Genomic DNA, 17,846 nt, shown 5'->3' on the forward strand with positions numbered 1-17,846 from the left:
CCATGATAGACTATTAGGGACAAAGGGTCTAGTGCTGGGATAAAAGAGGATATCAGTACCTACAATATATTAGGCAGTTACAGCAAATGGCTGAAGCATGAGGCATGATAAGTTATCAGAAATTAGGATATGGGAAGTTAATGAGAAACTCAGGGATTTGGGCTAGATACCCAGGAAATTATAAAGCAAAGACATAACCTTCAAGGTGTAAGGCGCCAGAAGGACTGAAAATTTTCTACTGCATCTTCCTTATGTCTTTGCTGCTTCTCTCATCCCCTCTTGGCCATGATCTCATCTCCTATATCTTTCTCTCCATTCCAATGGTTACTAATCCACAAGAGTATTCCCTTCCTCTTCTGAGAACCATTTTGCCTGACTATTTCTGATAGCAGTGGATTTCAGCTGATACCTTCTGCTAAAGCACTATAAATTTCCACTCGTTTTCTGGGACAGAACACTCCTTCTGAGCCTTTTAAACTCAGAGTTTGAAATAACTTAAGACATGGGGTTTTGAATGATTCTTCTACATTGATTATACAGATAACTAGGACTTAACCATAGCTCAGAGAATTTTTGTTACTACTGCAAGAAGAGATTGAGAGAGGAACGTGGTTTTAAAGTGAGAGAAACAGAGATAGAGAGAGACAAAGAGACAGAGAGAAACATCTGTTACATACAGGGGAGTCCCTGTAAGATTATCAGCAGATTTTTCAGCAAAAGTCTTTCAAGCCAAAACGGACTGGCATGATATATTTAAAGTGCTGAAAGAAAAGCAAACAAAAAAAAGCTTCCAACCAGGATACTCTACCCAGCAAAGTTATCATTCAGATTTAAAGGGGAGATACAGAGTTTTCCAGACAAGCAAAAGCTAAGGAGCTCAGACAACTAAAATGGCCTCAAAAGGAAAAAAAAAAAAAAAAAAAAAAACCTTACAAGAAATGTTAAAGAAACTTTTTTTTTTTAAGCTGAAAAGAAAGGGCACTAATTGGAAAACATATGGAAGAATCAATCTCACTGGAGAGGTGAATATACAGTAAAGGTAGTAGAATAGTCACCTATAAATCTAGTATGAAGGTTAAAAGATAAAAGTTGTAAAAGTAATTATGATTATAATAATTGATACACAAATAAAATTTGACATCAAAAATATAAAACTGAGTGGGTACCTTGGTGGTTTGGTCAGTTGATCGTCTGACTTTGGCTCAGGTCATGATCTCACAGTTCATGAGTTCAAGCCCCATGTCAACTCCCCTGCTTGCTCTCTCTCTCTCTCTCTCTCTCTCTCTCTCAAATATAAACAAATATTTAAAAACTGGGGCTAAATATAAACTGGCTAAATAAAAAGTTGGGCTAAAATTGTCAAGCTTTAGAATAGGATCAAATGTAAATTGCTATCAACTTAAAATAGACTGTTATTAAGTTGTTATATATAAGAAAAAAACCTATAGTCAATACACCAAAGAGAAAAAGAATTTAAGTATACCACTAAAGAAAAAATCAATCCACACAGGAAAAGAATAAGAGAAGAAGAAAGAAACAGAGAGGAACCACAAAACAGCCAGTAAACGATTAATAAAATGTCAATAAGTACATACCAATGAATAATTACATAGAATGTAAAAAGACTAAATGCTCCAATCAAGAGACACAGAGTAACTGAATAGGTAAAAACAACAACAACAACAACAAGGAGGATGCATCTGTATGCTGCCTACAAGAGACTCACTTTAGCTATAAGAACACACACAAACTGAAAGGGAAGGTATATAAAAAGATATTCCCAGCAAATGGAAGTCAAAAGATAGCAGGAGTAGCTTATACTTGTATCAAACAAAATAGACTTTGAAACAAAGAATGTAATAAGAGACAAATATGGGTGTTGCATAGTGATAAAGAGGTCAAACCAACAAGAGGATATACCATTTGTAAATATCCATGCACCCAACATAGGAGGACCTAAATATATAAAGCAAATATTAACACCCCTAAAGGGAGAAATAGACATCAGTACAATACTAGTAGGTAATTTTAATACCCTACTTACATTAAAGGATAGGTCATCCAACCAGAATATCAATAAGGAAACATAGGCTTTAAATGACACATTAGAAAAAATGGATGTAATAAATACATACAGAACATTCCATCCAAAAGCAACAGAATACACATTTTACTCAAATACACATGGAATATTTTCTAGGATAGATTATATATTTGGCCACAAAACAGATCCTAAAAAATTTAAGAGGATTGAAACTCGTTTCTGACCACAATGGTTTGAAACCACAATGGTATGTAATTAGAAAAGAATTACCTGGTGGCACCTGGGTGGCTCAATCAGTTGGGTGTTCAACTTCCACTCAGGTCATGATCTCATGGTTTGTGAGTTCTGGGCCTGCATCAGGCCCTCTGCTGTCAATGCAGAGCCCACTTCCGATCCTCTGTCTCTCCTCTCCCTCTCTCCCTGCCCCTCACCCGCTCTCTCCCTCTCTTGCTCTCAAAAATAAAAATAAACATAAAAAAAAAGAATTACATGAATAAAATAGAAAAATTCACAAATATGTGGAGAGTAAGCAACATGTTACTGAAAAACGAACAACCTTGTGGTCCTTGTGGTCACGGAAGATATCAAAAGAGAAATTTCAAAAATACCTTGTGACAAATTAAAATGGAAATATAATATACCAAAATTGGCGGGACACAGCAAAAGGAGTCCTTTTTATTTTTTTTAATTTTTTTTAATGTTTACTTATTTTTGAGAGAGACAGAGACAGAGTATGAGCGGGGGTGGGGCAGAGAGAGAGGGAGACACAGAATCCAAACCAGGCTCTGAGGTGCCAGCACAGAGCCTGATGCAGGGCTTGAATTTGCAGACCATGAGATCGTGACCTGAGCCAAGTCAGTTGCTCAACCAACTGAGCCACCCAGGGTCTCAGCAATAAAAGCAGTTCTAAGAGGAAAGTTCATAGTCATAAATACCTTCCTCAAGAAACAAAATCTCATATAAACAACCTAACTTTATACACCATCGAACTAAAAGAAAAGAAGAAATGAAGACCAAAGTTAACAGAAGAAAGGAAACAAAGATTAGAGCAGAAATGAAATGGGGACTAAAAAGGAAAAGGAAATAGGAAAGATCAAAGAAACTAAGAGTTGGTTCTTTGAAAAGATTAACGATAATGAGAGGCCTTTAACTAGACTCACTGAGTTATGGCTCCAAGGCAGACAAGGCAGATAGATCTGAGTTCTGTAGTTTGATGACAAGTTTTAAAACAAACCATAATGAAAAGAGAGGACATATGTAATTCCTTTGGCTCCTACGGCAGCCAAGAAAGGACACTACTCAGGATTCCCATAAGAAAGGGCCAGCTGAAAGTTGTGTAGTCAGCTGATGGTCTTTAGCTGATGCTCTCTCCCAGGGCAACTTGATGGGTGGGTGTGGTAGGGATACTTAGGTCTGGTCATTTCTTCCCAACGCTGAACTCACCCACCTTTGCATCTGCTTTCCAGAAGACTTGAACTGATGCAGCTCCAACTGAATTTTTCCAGAGCCAGATATGGAGGGACATCTTAAAAAACTTCTTCCATAGTGTAGGGAAAATATTCCTATCTTTTACAACATCTTAGCATACAGCATCGATGATAAAGAAAGAGGATGTTACTTACAGTAAGAAGAAGAAAAGCTCACCTTTTCTGGTCTGGAAGATTGTGGACAGGAGTGAGACGTAGGAAAGCCTAAGTGTAAGAAATGTATATGAACGTTCTGCTAAGAGAAGCACTCTGCCATAGAACTTAAGTGTTCCTGCATTTTCTTGCTAGGTATGGCAAAAATGCAAAGACTTGACTGCATTTACCTGGGCCATTTCTCAGTGTTGTACTGGTAGGAAACAACCTTAAGGGATGATATAATGTTTCCTTCCAGAACAAAGACGAGGCGTAATGTAAAAGCAGCAGATTTCCCAAGATCAATGTTCTTCAGCATTGAATCAAACTCATTATAGGCTCAGTGATCACCTGGGCCACTTTTTATCACCTCCGTGGAAATTGGGGTCAAAGGTAACCAGTGCCAACATCATACTCGTGCTGCTTGCTGTGTTAAAATAAAGTCCTTTGTCTCTGACCCAGAGACCTTGTGTCTTCTACCAGCATCTATGAAACAATAACAGGCTACCCTGTTAACTTCAAAGTAGGGTACAATCTCAGGCCTTGACACGTTCTCTCTCCCAGTTTTGAATCTCTAAGCCATAGAAAAATGGGTGACAAGAAGAGGTCCCTGGAGGTAGAAGAACCCATATCCCACCTGGAAGAGTTAGAGCAGACTGCTTTATAGATGATCCATATGCGGACTTGGAACTAGGTCTCACCAAAGAAACCTTGTGGCACAGTGGTAGATTAGGTTGACAGAGTCCTGGACATTAACTTACAAAGTATACCTGAGTTTCCCTGAGTTGAATGGAATTCTAGAATTTCTTGTGCTCCTTGTGAAAAGAAATTAAAGATAGTCAAGGGTGCTGGCCAGTTAGCTTATGGGAAGAGGAATAGTGATAGTGCAGATGGACCATCTGGGCTAAGCATTTCATGGGTGGCATAGCCAGATGCCAGTGAAACTAAACACCAGAGATTTGGGAGGTGAGGCTGAAATATCAAGGCCTTGAGACAAAATAAATTTTTTTAATGGCATTTTAATTCAACTTACGACCCTAGGTGCCTTAGGACTCTAGGACTTAATTTAGCTTAAGACTCTAGGACACTCTAGTGCCCTCTAGAGGACACTCTAAGGCATGGCTTGGATGTGAAGACACATTAACAGTAACACAAGATCACAGAGGTTTCCCTTCCTACAACCCTGGGAACCCTCTTCCTGAGAGAACTTGGGGGAGACAGCACTTAGCCACTTAAAACACTGTTAGTGTCCGAAGAGAATTGTGGACTGCCTGAAAGGACCGTCAAACTCACTTCATCATACCTAATTGAAATCAGAAGGGCTAAAGTGCTTTTCCTGCTATCTGGATTTTGAGAGCTTGTGGCAAAGAACCAAGTGATGATAAAGACAGTAAAGGAACAGGGTCTCCTGGGTGGCTTGGTTATGTGTCCGACTTCAGCTCAGGTCCTGATACCATGGTTTGTGAGTTTGAGCCTCGTGTTGGGCTGTGTGCTGACAGCTCAGAGCCTGGAGCCTGCTTGGGATTCTGTGTCTCCCTCGCTCTCTGCCCCTCCCCCTGCTAGCTCTCTCTCTCTCTCTCTCTCTGTCTCTCAAAAATAAATAAACATTTAAAAAGTCCTTTAAAAAGACAGTAAAGAACCATAGTTCCTCTGCTGAGTTGCAAAGGGAGTGGCTTTTGTGGCTCCATTTTATAACATGCCAACAGATGAGAGTAGAAGGTAAAAAATTTAAAACGCTAGGTGTACTTGGTCAGTTTTCTCAGTTGGTGTATAGTGTAGAATGTGTAAGAGATAATGCAGTTGCCTTGAAAAGCCTATTAAGGAGTTTTAGCTCTATTCTGTGCAAAGAGTAGGGTCTTTGGAGGGGATTTTTATGAGGGTAATCAGAGCTTGTTTGGAGGTTCTAGCAGGGGAGCACAGCTACTCGTATACCCTTGACAGAAGAACGCTCCTCCTCTATCGGGGAAGGTCGTCCTCTTCCACCGAGCGCGCAGCTTCCAGAGGGACGCACATGCAGCGGTGAGGGAGGAAGGGGACACCCGCCTAGCCAGCCAGATCAGCCAAATCAACGCTGGCGATCAATTGGGTGACATGTTGTAGCCAGATCACCCTCACATCCTAGGAGGGTAATAAGAGAATCCGTGATGTAATTTGCAGAAGTTCCTTCAATTAAAAAAATATGCATCCATTACTGGGTTCTACTCCTAAAGCCAAGACTAGACTGTATGTTAGTGAACTTGAATATACATAAAAAGAAAAAAAAATAATAATAAAAGGAAAAAATAAAAAAAGACGTATATGTATACATATATATGTGTATATATATATATACACATATATATGTGTGTATATATATGTATATATGCCTCCAGACACATAAGTATAAAGAATTGGAAGAAGAATGACACGAGGCAGTAGACTGGTATTAAAAGGCTGAATTGAGGCAGTCCCTTGATGCAGAGAAAATTTTTACTTAACACAGAGAGAACCTTGCCCTGTAGCAAATACAGCATCTACCACATCCCTCAAACGTGATAGATGAACTGATGTATGTAGCAAATGAAATAGTGATCTCCTCAGGAAAGTGCTTCAGTATTTCATATATGGATTTTCTGAAATCATTTTGTAGTATTTTTTCTGCTATGGCGAGCTATATCATAAAATGTGGTAAAAATGAATTCAGTTTTAAAGTCTCCCGTTTAGAAATGCTTTGACTGCTGGTCTACATATAGATGTGACAAACCGGAATAAATAAATTTACAGAGTTCCAGTGTGTGTCCTTTTTAAATAGAATTAATTAGTTGAAGAAATGAGACATTCTCACATTTAAAAATAAACTCCAAGCTAATTTTCAGATTGTTACCAAGAATATATCTGCAATCTCACTCTTGATAGAGTAAAAATGATACAGTAAATACTCATTTATGCACAAATTTTAGGGATTAGTTTATTTTTGACATATTGTTCTACTTATTGTAATAGTCTGGTTAATAAAAAAACAACAAGATACTCACATAAGCATTTCATATTTAAGAAGATGGCATTCCAAAAAAAAAATATATATATATATATTAGCACTAAGATTATTCTGCATGTACTTAAATCTTTGAGGATTTAGATGGCGTTTTATGATGACGTCACATAGAAAACTGTGCTCAAACGGACAGGCTGCATTGCTTTGCAAACTAATTTGGCGACTCAAAAAAGTACTCTAAGGAAATCGTGTTGTAAACTGCTATTAGATTATTTTGAGAATCCGTAAGAATCTTTGCAACCAGTGTGTCCCAGAAATACTTCACCCGTGTTAGCCAGCCTGCGTTCTGCTCCCTGAGAGTTAAGTATCCCCAGTGAGGAAAGGAAGAGACAGAAGGCACTGGCGTCTGAGAACTCAAGAAGTGGACAATAGAAGCGAGCAACTGACCGGAAGTGTTCACCAGGAACGGCATTAGAAGAAGCTTTTTAAAACTAACTCTTGTTCTGAATAAACGGCAAAAAACTATAGGGAAAATGGCATAAAAAGTCATTTTATTGCTTATTTGCCTTTTTCTTATGCCTGAGGACACATTCTTCTTTGTTATTCTAAGTCTCTCAACCAAGGGCTGAACTTTCCCCTTAAAGTATTCCTTTCTAAAAACCCTAATAGCTTTTTCCCTCCCCTGGTTTCCTTCTTCCACCTCCACCCCATCAAAAATGTCATTTGAACAGTTCAGGTGACCCCAAATGGCTTTTAGGTGGTTGACGAATTGATACTGCTTATGTGAATTCTAGCCCACTTAATTCTACAAGAGTTAGTAGCGTTTTAAAGAAGGTTACTTGATAAATCAAAGACATCTTTATTATATTAAAAAATTTTTTTTAAGTTTATTTATCCATTTTGAGAGAGAGAGAGAGGAGGGGCTGAGAGAGAGGGGGAAAGAGAATCCCAAGCAGTCTCTGTGCTGTCAGAGCGAAGTCTGACAGGACTCGAACTCATGAACTTGGAGATCATGACCTGAGCTGAAATCTAGAGTTGGATGTGGAACCGACTAAGCCACCTAGGCACTGCTACTTGACAGAATTTTTAAGATGAGACTGAAAGACTTTCTTCATATGTGCAAATGTTGCACATGCGAAATTATACCATTAAGTCTGGTAGGTCATCTTGATTCAGCTAAACTAAGATTTCTACAGTTGATTTTATTCATCAAAAGTTTCCATGGCAATTCCATGGGGGGAATAATTTTTTCAACAAATGGTTGAAATGGTTGGGAATAGATGAGTAGCCATATGTAAAGAAATAAATCCTGGCACATACTTCACAGCATACACAAAACTAATTTCAAATGGGTATACATCCAAATGTAAAAGCTAAGGCTATAAAAGTTCTTGAAGAAAAAAAAATTGAAAAAAATCTTAGTAATCTTATGTTTGACAAGAATTTCTTAAATTCAACACAAAAAACTGAAATGTCAAAAATTGGACTTAGTAAAAATGCTGCTAAGACATTGTTACCAAAATAAATGGAAACATGAAGACAGAGAAATATTTACAAAATCTGTATCTAACAAAGACTCTGTATCTAAAATATATAAAGAGCTCCTGCAACTTAATAATGAGAAGATATACAGCCAAATAAAAATGGGCAAAATATTTGAGCAATCATATCCCCCCAAAAGACATATAACAAGCACACGAAAAGATGCTCAACATTGTCAGTCATTGGGCTAATGTAAATGAAAAACCAAGATGAGATACTAGTGCACACCTAGTATTTATGACCAAAATTGAAAAGACTGAACATACCAAGTGCTAGAATGGGTATGGAAGAAATGGAACTCTCATACGCTGCTCATGGAAAGGTAAAATTGTACAATTACTTTGGAAAACAATTTAACAGTTTCTTCAAAAATTAAATATACACCAACTACACAAGCTGGAAACTCCATTCCGAGGTTTCTACCCAGGAAAAATAAATGGCTACATCTATCAAAGACTCGTGCATGAGTGTTCAAAGCAATTTTATTTGTAATAGGTGAAAAGAAAAAAAAAAGTCCATCACAGATTTATATACCCATCACAATGGTAATAAAAAGGAAGAAATTACTGAGACGTTCAACAACTGGGCAGAATCTGAAAATAATTATGTTTAGTGGAAGAAACTAGACACACAGAGAATATACTGTATTTTTCCACTTGCATACAGTTTAGAAAACACAAACTACTCTACAGTATCATAAACAGATGAGGGGTTCCCCAGGCATGGGGAGGGGCGAGGAGAAAGAAAGAAATTAACAAGGGGAATGAGGATATTTTGGGGCATAATAGATATATTCAGTATCTTGATTGTAGTAGTTTCACAGATGTACATATATATGAAAACTCAGAAAATTGCACATTTTAAATATGTACAGTTTATTTTACATCAACTTTGTGTCAATAAAGCTTTAAAAATAACAGTTTAAAGATAAAGTATTTTGGCCTCCATACTAAAGAGTTTGATTTTTCTCTGTAAGTACTTGAACATAGTCTTTGGATCCCTTTTTATAGGATCAAACAATGTTATAAATGGTAAGTATTCCAAATTCATCTGGTCCAATCACTTCATTTTACATATTTGGTAGCCAAAATATATTTTACATATTTGGAAGCAGAGAAACTAAATGGGTTTTCTAAGTTATCTGTCAACATGACAACTAGAATTGCATTCTGCTGGCTTCAGCTAGGATACCTTTCACACATTTCTGGAGTTTTTTGCTGTACTGTCCATGAGACCAAATTTCCTAATATGAACAGTGACAAAACTGACAAGGAACAGACATTCCAAGAAAGCTCCAAAAGTGTCTCTGCTTCTGCCATCTGTTCCTTAAGAATTGCATGATGAGAAAAAAAAAAAAATGTGCTGTCCTTTTATGTCTTATAAAATGTAAATCCTGAATACTCCTTTTGGTATCAATATTTTGCCCTTTTGCTTCAATTATGTAAAATGACTTTTTTTTTTGGTAAAATGACTCTTTATCCACAGTTAACATATTTTCAGAAAGCTTGCCCAAATACGACTTTCTCATAAACTATTGTGGCAAAAATTAAAATGTGTAGACTTTACCAACAAAATAATAGATTTTTTTTACATTGCCTGAATATAATGTTTTGCCAAAATTTGGATTTTTAAGCAGAGTGTTAAATCTCTGAATTATCAGTTCAGGAGGATGGATGAGTTCCTTGCCTATACCACACCAGTGTTACTAATTTTAATTTAAACTTTTCAATTTACTTGTTGCCTCAACAGATGATGTCTGTAGCAGATGATGCCTTTTTCTACTCAATCTCTCTCTCTCCCACTGTCTTTTTTTTTTTTTTTTTTTTTCTGATAGCTATGTTCGTCTCCTAGTGTAGGGTTAGAAACTACCTTTCCTGGATTCCCTGATGTAGGTGCTGACATGATCCTGATGTGCAAGTCTTCTGGAGGCTTTGGTTTGGTTGGGATGGACAGATAATCTTTCCTTGAGCACTGTCCTTAGCACATTTTGTGGAAAAAAAAAAAATACCTAGACCATCTGCTCGAGGACAAAGTCAATGCCCAGGATAGCAGAAGGAAAGATAAAAATTACCCGAGCCATTTAGGAATCCAGGGGGTGGGATGGAGAGCCCAGAGGGCAAAATGTAAACTCAGAGAGGGCAAAGGCAAGAGTCATAGCATATTCCTAGGCCTTGAAACCTAATATGGAGATTTCAAACCTAATCCTGCTACTTAAACCTAATCCTGCTATTAAACTACTTTGGATGGTGACTCCATTTTACCTACTCGTTTTCCCTGTTAGAACCAGAATATCTAGAAACTATTAACCTATGTCTGTCCCATCATTGTACGTTGGAATCAGAAAACAAATTCCTTTAGTTTCAAAGAGCCACACAGAGAAAAAAATTGTGCCCTAGTGGGTATTTGATAGATTATACCAAGAGCCTCATCTGCACCTGATGTAGAAGACAGATGATGAGATTCGGGATTTTTCAGCTGATGCCATAACAGAATGAGAACTTTGGGGACCTTAAGATGGGATAAACATAATTTGCATTTGCGAAGAATGTAAATTTTGGGAGGCCAGGGTATGGATTGCGATGCTCCAAATATGGCCACATCCTAATCCCCAGAACCTGAAAATATGTTGCGTTGCATGGCAAAAGGGACTTTGCTGTTGTATTTAAGGTAATAAATCTTTAAAGAGAGAGATTAGTCTGGATTATCTGGGTGGGTCCAGTCTCATCACACAAACATGAAAAGCTGAGAAGTTTCTCCAGTTGGAGGCACAGAAATGTTGTGGAGAAAGTCAGAGATGCCAAGCCTGAGAAGGACTCGACTGTCCATTGTTGACATTCAATGTGGAGGGCAGGGGGCAGGGATCTCAGTCCTAGAACCACAAGAACCAGAATTTTCCCAATTACCTGGATTCTTTCCCAAAGCCCAGGCAGCTGGTGCATTGACATTGGTCTGCTGAGATCTTAAGCAGAGAATCCAGCTAAGACATGTCCCTTGACTTTGGACTTACAAAATTCACAACATGATAAACTTGAGTTGTTTTGTGCTGCTTAAAACAAACAAATGTGTAAAATAAGAAACTCTTTAACGATTCTTTCAAATTAGATCAAATTCATGGAATAATCTCCAAGAGATCATTTCACTTGTCACTAATTTTTTTTTTTTTTGGTTGATAATTGAGTTCATAATTTTGTATTCTCCTTCCCCAGAAACCTAATTCTGATCCACAGAGAAGAAATCAGCTACAGTTTGGAAACACCTACAATTTGCAAACTGATATAAGCCAGCAGTCATCTTTGCTGAGAGGCCACCTTTCCCACATATCACTGTTTATTTAACTTGAGGTATTTTCAGATGTTTTGGAAATGTATCTATTGGCTTATTTTGCATGTTTCTGTGTATGCTTAACCTCTGCACCTTTCTTTCCTTTCCTTCAAGTATTAGTCTGCTAAGGCTGCTATAAGAAAATACCATAGGGGCACCTGGGTGGCTCAGTCAGTTGAGCGTCTGACTTTGGCTCAGGTCATGGTTCCAAAGTTGGAGCCCTGCACTGGGCTCTGTGCTGACAGCTTAGAGCCTGGAGCCTGCTTTGGATTCTGTGACTCCCCCTCTCTCTGTGTGTCTCTCCCCTCATCTCTCTCTCAAAAATAAACAAACATTAAAAAAATATATTTATTTATTTTGAAAGAGACAGAGTGTGGGCAGAGGAAGAGCAGAGATATAGGGAGACAGAGAATCCCAAGCAGGCTCTGTGAGGTCCGGGCACAGAGCCCCGACACAGGGCTCCAACTCATAAAACCCTGAGATCATGACCTGAGCCGAAATCAAGAGGTGGAAGCTTAAGCAACTGAGCCACTCCGGCACCCCGAATGCATTTGAAAAGCTAAGCTCTTATAAGGTTTCAAGCTGCATCAAGTGAAAAATAGGATTTGGAATTTTTTTCAATAACAGCTGTAGACACATTCTAAGAACAAATACAACTCAATTTTTCTTTATTGATCTAACTCAATGGCATTATTAACACTTCTACGCTTTAGGAAACACCTGGTCCAGTGCCTGGCATATAGTTTTTGAATATAAAAAATGGGTGCATGTTTTGGTTCCCTTGAATAACAGGCAAGAAAGTACTATGACCATAACCGTTTCTCTACTTTCCCTGGACCGATGACTGTTTATCGAAACAGCAGTTTCCTTGGGTTCCTCAAATACTACAGAAGTAGGCCCTGTATTATAAATGAGTGCGAGCTTGAAACAAGTATAAACCGTTACCATTAATGGCGTCCTATCATAAAGCTGCCAGAAACACTGTCTGGAAGCTGCCGCCAGATTCTTGCTTTAAAGCTTTGTAACTAATTACTGACCAAAACAACAATTTTCCTTAAAAAGAGAACTCCCAAAGAGAGTTTCATTTAACACCAAATCTCATTTAAATGACCTCTCCAAGGTCTAATAAAAATAGCAGAGAAAATGGCAATTTACATACATTAAGGTAAATGTTGTGGCCTGCAAAAATTGTCAATATGCTACTTGTTACCATTTCAAAAGCATTCATTCCCCATATCTCTTATCTGGATGATGCAGCTTCGAAAGGAATTTCAGGCTGCTGGTTCTAGAAACAAGATGTGGCAGAAAGAGACCCACACGCTTCAACGTAATGAGACCAATGGACTTTTTCCTTCTTAAGAAAGTTGACTGACATTTTCAAGGAAAGAGAAGTGAATTCTTTTCTAACTTCTTAAAGAAAACGAACACTAGTCTAGCATTGAATGTTTACATTTAGGCTTGACACGTTAGGAAACTTGAGTTTAACGGGCAAAAACTTAGGAAACATTCCTCAGACAGCACTTAAGGGTTCAGTAAATATTTATTTCTTTAGCATCTAAGTTGAGCTAAATACAAATTGTACATAATAGTACAGGCAAATGATGCAGTGCATAGCGGCAAATCCATAGGATAGTCAAAGGGACACACTGTCCATGGTCTTTGCACCTTACCACTAGATGATAATAAGTCTCATGGCTTATAATCAGTGAAAGAAATAAGAAAGCACATGCTGTTATGGGCCCAGGCAAATAAAAGGAAGCCATATAGGCCAGAACACCCCAATACAGTACTCTAGCTATAAGCCACTTAAACACAAACAGAACACATTCAATTATAATGAGAGCCAAAATATAACGCTACCTTCCCGAGAAAAAATAAACATACCAGCTTAAATAACACACTCCAATCAAAACAGCGTTCGTGGAAAATCTATTATTTATACCTGATTCAAATGCAACAGGTGTTGGCCTGAAAACTGAGCACTGCTTTCGAAAAAGCAACTTGATGTGATGATACTCTGCTGTAAGAGCAAGAACATGGACTCCTTATTGTCATCATAACTGCAAGCACTTTCTCCCGGGATCTCAAGTTTCCACACGAGGCTAAGCAGTTCTCTTAATGTCCCTGTCAGGCTAAAGACAACTCACTTTTAAGGTCAACAGCTGTTGTGTTTGTTTCATGCTTAACACCAACAGGCAGAACTATGTATCATAGTTTACAAATTGTACAAATGCTCATAATCGCTACGAAGATTTACAAAGCCCTACACCCTATTGCAAATATTAAACACTCAATAAAAACATCCTAACTGTTCAGCTAATTTGGGGAAACACAAAAACTCCAAAATATATACAGAATTGCCGCTTACTAAACAGGCAAAGACTTTCTGCTCCCTTTTATGTAGATTTCTTATTCGCGTTTATTTCTAGTTTAATCCCTGTTTCTCCAAGTTAATAGCTTTGCATTGAAATTTTCAGTGATAAACACATAGGAAAAAAATTAGCAATGTAGAATGTTAGACATGGAAGAGACCTCACAGATCACGAAGTGAACCCTCTTGGAGTTGTAATCCTACTTGCTAACAAATCTTCATCTCTGTATAGCTGACATAGAACTGAACGAGGAGGTGTGCACAGCTTGACCTCAAGGCTCATCCTATACACCGGGCCTCTCCGCTTACAGAGAATGTCCTAGCATTGGTCTGAAAAAGCAGGAGACCGATCCTGCATGGAGGTGCCTCTTTGAACCTAGGATGGGCAGTTACGATTCTTTCTCAGCTTAATGTTTGTTCCTAGAGGGCATGATTTCTCTTCACCAGGTCTCTGTCTGGGGAAAATACGGTGAGTCAGGGCCGACTCTTAATTCCCCCAAGTCTTGTAGGTAGCTAAGTACATGCCCTTCCTGAGTTCAAGAAAAAGAGGATAAAGCTGATCAACACATTAGTGATTTTCTAAACCTGGACATTTCTCAAAGGAGACCCTGAATTTGAATTCTGACGCCAGACCGAATAAAAGACTGGGAAGGCGTTCTGTGGTAGGTTTCAGATTCTCAAGGACAGCCACATAGGTTGTTGGTTTGTCTTTTGAGAGGGCAATACAGCTTTATCTTAAAGTACATCGTGATGTGTTCCTGTGGTGCAATGCATCTGCACACGTTTGGGGGAAGAAATGGGGAGACAGTAAGAAAAGGGAAAAAAGTATGTATGTATGGAAATTTAGTGCTCTTACTCAATTGTGGACTTGAGTCGTCAACATTTTCTTATCAAGATGCTCTTAAATTAGCATTTTAAAAAGCTCCCTCTCCTTAATGGTCATCTCATATTCCTTGAACAGCTTCAAAGTATATTTAATTCTTAAGACTTATTATCAAAGTTATTTTCCTCAGTCTTATCTCTTCAGTTATGAAATATTTTAGCTCATAAAGGACATTACTGTTATCCTTGTTAACAACTGCTTATATGCGCTATTGGGATTAAAATGTCAACTACGTAGGTGCTATATGCCTTACTTAAAAAAAAAAAAAAACCTGAAGAGAAAATCCTGCTTTCCTTTTTCCTGTATTAATGGAAGAATATTTTCAATAAATCGTGCTTTACTGACTTATCTGTTCACTTCGAGTATTTCAGACATAAACTTTGCTAAGGACCCCTGTGATCTGTGGTTAGGGTTCTACTTCTCCACACTGGGTGGGATTTTATTGAAATACACGCTGTTTCCAGTTAATACTGGTGGGCGGCAATGACCTCCGGTGGATTCTTGAGGAAACAGCAACTGGGTTTTTCAGAGAACGTTCTTTTTCAAAATATTTCTATCCTTCAGAACTTTTGGAGCTTCATGGCTTAACAAACGAACTTCTTAGACTTTCTTAAAACACTTTTGTATTTGTTAATTTTCAAATGAAAGTATAAGCTATTCCAAGTTCTCCACACCTTAACTTTCTTAATTATATACTCTGTAAGCTAGCTTTGAAAGTTGAAATGAATATCTAAATATTTAAATAAACATTCGTAATTGTTTTCACGTGTAATTCACTTGTTTTTAATTTTTATTTAAATGAAAAATCTCAACAAAACTTCCTATATTAGAAAGGTAATCACTACATTAAAAGGGGAAGGACGGACTTCAAGAAATAAGCATTCTCAAAAACTTTGGGTACTATTTATAAAAGTAAACGTGCTCTGGATATCTCGGTAGTTAAGTGACCCCGTGAAACAATTTTGTTATTTGTTAACATAAAATAGCGAGGAAAATTAGATATCTGAGCACAAATTGCTTTAATATTTTAAAGACAATAAACATGTTTCTGGAATGTCCTTTATATTTGAGGGAAGATTATTTAGAAGGCATAAAATTTAAGTTTTAATAGAGCTTCAGGGCTATAATATCTTCATTTTTGGCCTGTGAGGTAATAAATTATTCATAAACACATTATTTCCATCTTAAAGCATGACATAAGCAGTGAGACATTTTTAAGTTTTTTTTTTCTTCTGAAAATGGACAGGATGTATTAACAGAAACTGCTTTCAAATCTTTACTAGACAATCTGTAAAAAGAGAAAAAAGAGAATACACTTTTTCTACCACAAGAGGGTAGCAAAAACTTTTTCAGTTAGATTTCTAACTGTAACTTCATCTGTTTTTGGCATATTTTGCTATCTTTCTGAGAAGTTATCTTAATGTCATTCTTTCTGCACTGGAGTGAAATTCAAAGGATGTGTTTTCATCATGAAATGTAACTGTAGAGAATGTGGCTTATTGAATATTTTATGAAGGGCATGAGCCTCAAGGTGACCATAATTTTTCTTTCATGGTTTACAATAATTTCAACACACCTGGCTTCATAAAACTCATGGTTTAGATACTAACACAAGTTTTGTTTTGTTTTTTTTTCCCACTAATAAAATTCTTAAAAAGTACAGACAGTTCATGTGAGAATGATAAAGTATTTGGTATTCTTTACCTTTTACATCGTAGTGGAAAGGTAGAATTCAGAAAGATTAAAATATATATTTAATTTTCACATGATTATTAACATCTCTAATTTTTCAATATTCCAATAACCGTAAGTCTTCCAAGAGAAAATAATAATTGCCATGGAAAAGCAGCCAGGTACTCAAAACTACAGACAAGGTCACTTTTTGATAAATATTGTTTAGCAAAGTTAGTTAACTTTATGTGATTTTTAACCAGTCAAATGAGTACGTATAATAATTTATCATAATACCTTCACAGTCATTTCTGTATTACAGAAATCTGTTAAGCGATACGAAGCTGGATGGTTTCTCATTTTGTTCGTTTTCGGTTCCAAACATAAATTCTTCAGAAGCCAGGAGACGGTGTCACGGTGTCAGGAATCCAGCGTGTGCCTGGGCAGGCGATAGTGCTCAGCTTTGGGACGAAGCTTCTTCTCCTGTGGGTTGGCGTACTTCCACTTGGAAGGTGACATTTTAAGCTTTTTCCTCTTCTTATCTGTGCACCAGACCTTTTCACAGTATTCTTCCACTCTCTGGAAGTTGCTATAACCAATCAGCTGTAAGAATTCCTTGTACCATGGTTTTGCCCCCTGTGGGATGATACTCTGGGCAGGACAAGGCATCTTGGGAGGCCCATCCTCTTCCAAGTCTTTGTGAAACATCTCCTCTACTCTCTCCTCTTCTACTACCTCCAGAGTAATTTTGCGGACGGTATGGACAAAACCATGCTCTACTGTCTGGCAAAAATAGGTCCCGGCATCCATTTTTCGTACCCTAAGGAAGAGTAAGCCGAGGTCCATCTTGACCACTCTGTCATCTGTCTTCACCTGCAAGAACAAGAAAATCAATGGCACTGGAGTATTATCTAGGAGAGAACACCAGCCTATAACCCTTTTACTATCATCAGATTTTTAATTTTTGTTATTACATGATGAAATCCTGAGAGTCATACATACATATGAGAGAGAGCAAGAGAGTGAGAGTGACTGAGAGAGGGGGAATGACTAATTAAATCAGGTGTGTGTGTTGAACTTACTTGAGATCACTTCATATAATGACTTTGACGTCATTTCACATCAATATTATTAAGAGGCGAGTGAAAGAGCTTTCTCCCTAATGATTTCAATTAATCATTAGAAAAAAATATCTACTTCAGTACAGCACTCAGAGTTAGACTAAAATGAAGATCTATCAAATTTATTTTTTTTCTTAGTAGACAGCACAAATGCCATTTCTCCCATCAGTAGATCAAGGGTTCTTCCCTGATCATAAAGACCTGGGTCTTCCCCAGATCATAAAGACCAACATTTCCATAAGGATCTCTCTTAAGAGAGGTGAGAAACCTTCACTCTCTTTCTTTACCAAAAAAAAAAAA

The 17,846-nt window shown here is 37.5% G+C and overlaps 1 protein-coding gene across 1 annotated transcript in view; it reads right to left on the reverse strand.

Moving 5' to 3' along the window:
* Positions 1–13,021: 13,021 nt before the first annotated feature.
* Positions 13,022–17,846, reverse strand: part of SEMA3E (semaphorin 3E) — a 243,916-nt gene continuing 239,091 nt past the window's right edge. Inside the window, exon 17 of the mRNA XM_043588729.1 lies at positions 13,022–17,298. Coding sequence (XP_043444664.1) covers positions 16,846–17,298 — 453 coding nt within the window. The 3' untranslated portion in view covers positions 13,022–16,845. The remainder of the gene's footprint in view (positions 17,299–17,846) is intronic.

The sequence above is a fragment of the Prionailurus bengalensis genome, chromosome A2, assembly GCF_016509475.1.
Source record: "Prionailurus bengalensis isolate Pbe53 chromosome A2, Fcat_Pben_1.1_paternal_pri, whole genome shotgun sequence".
NCBI lineage: Eukaryota > Metazoa > Chordata > Mammalia > Carnivora > Felidae > Prionailurus > Prionailurus bengalensis.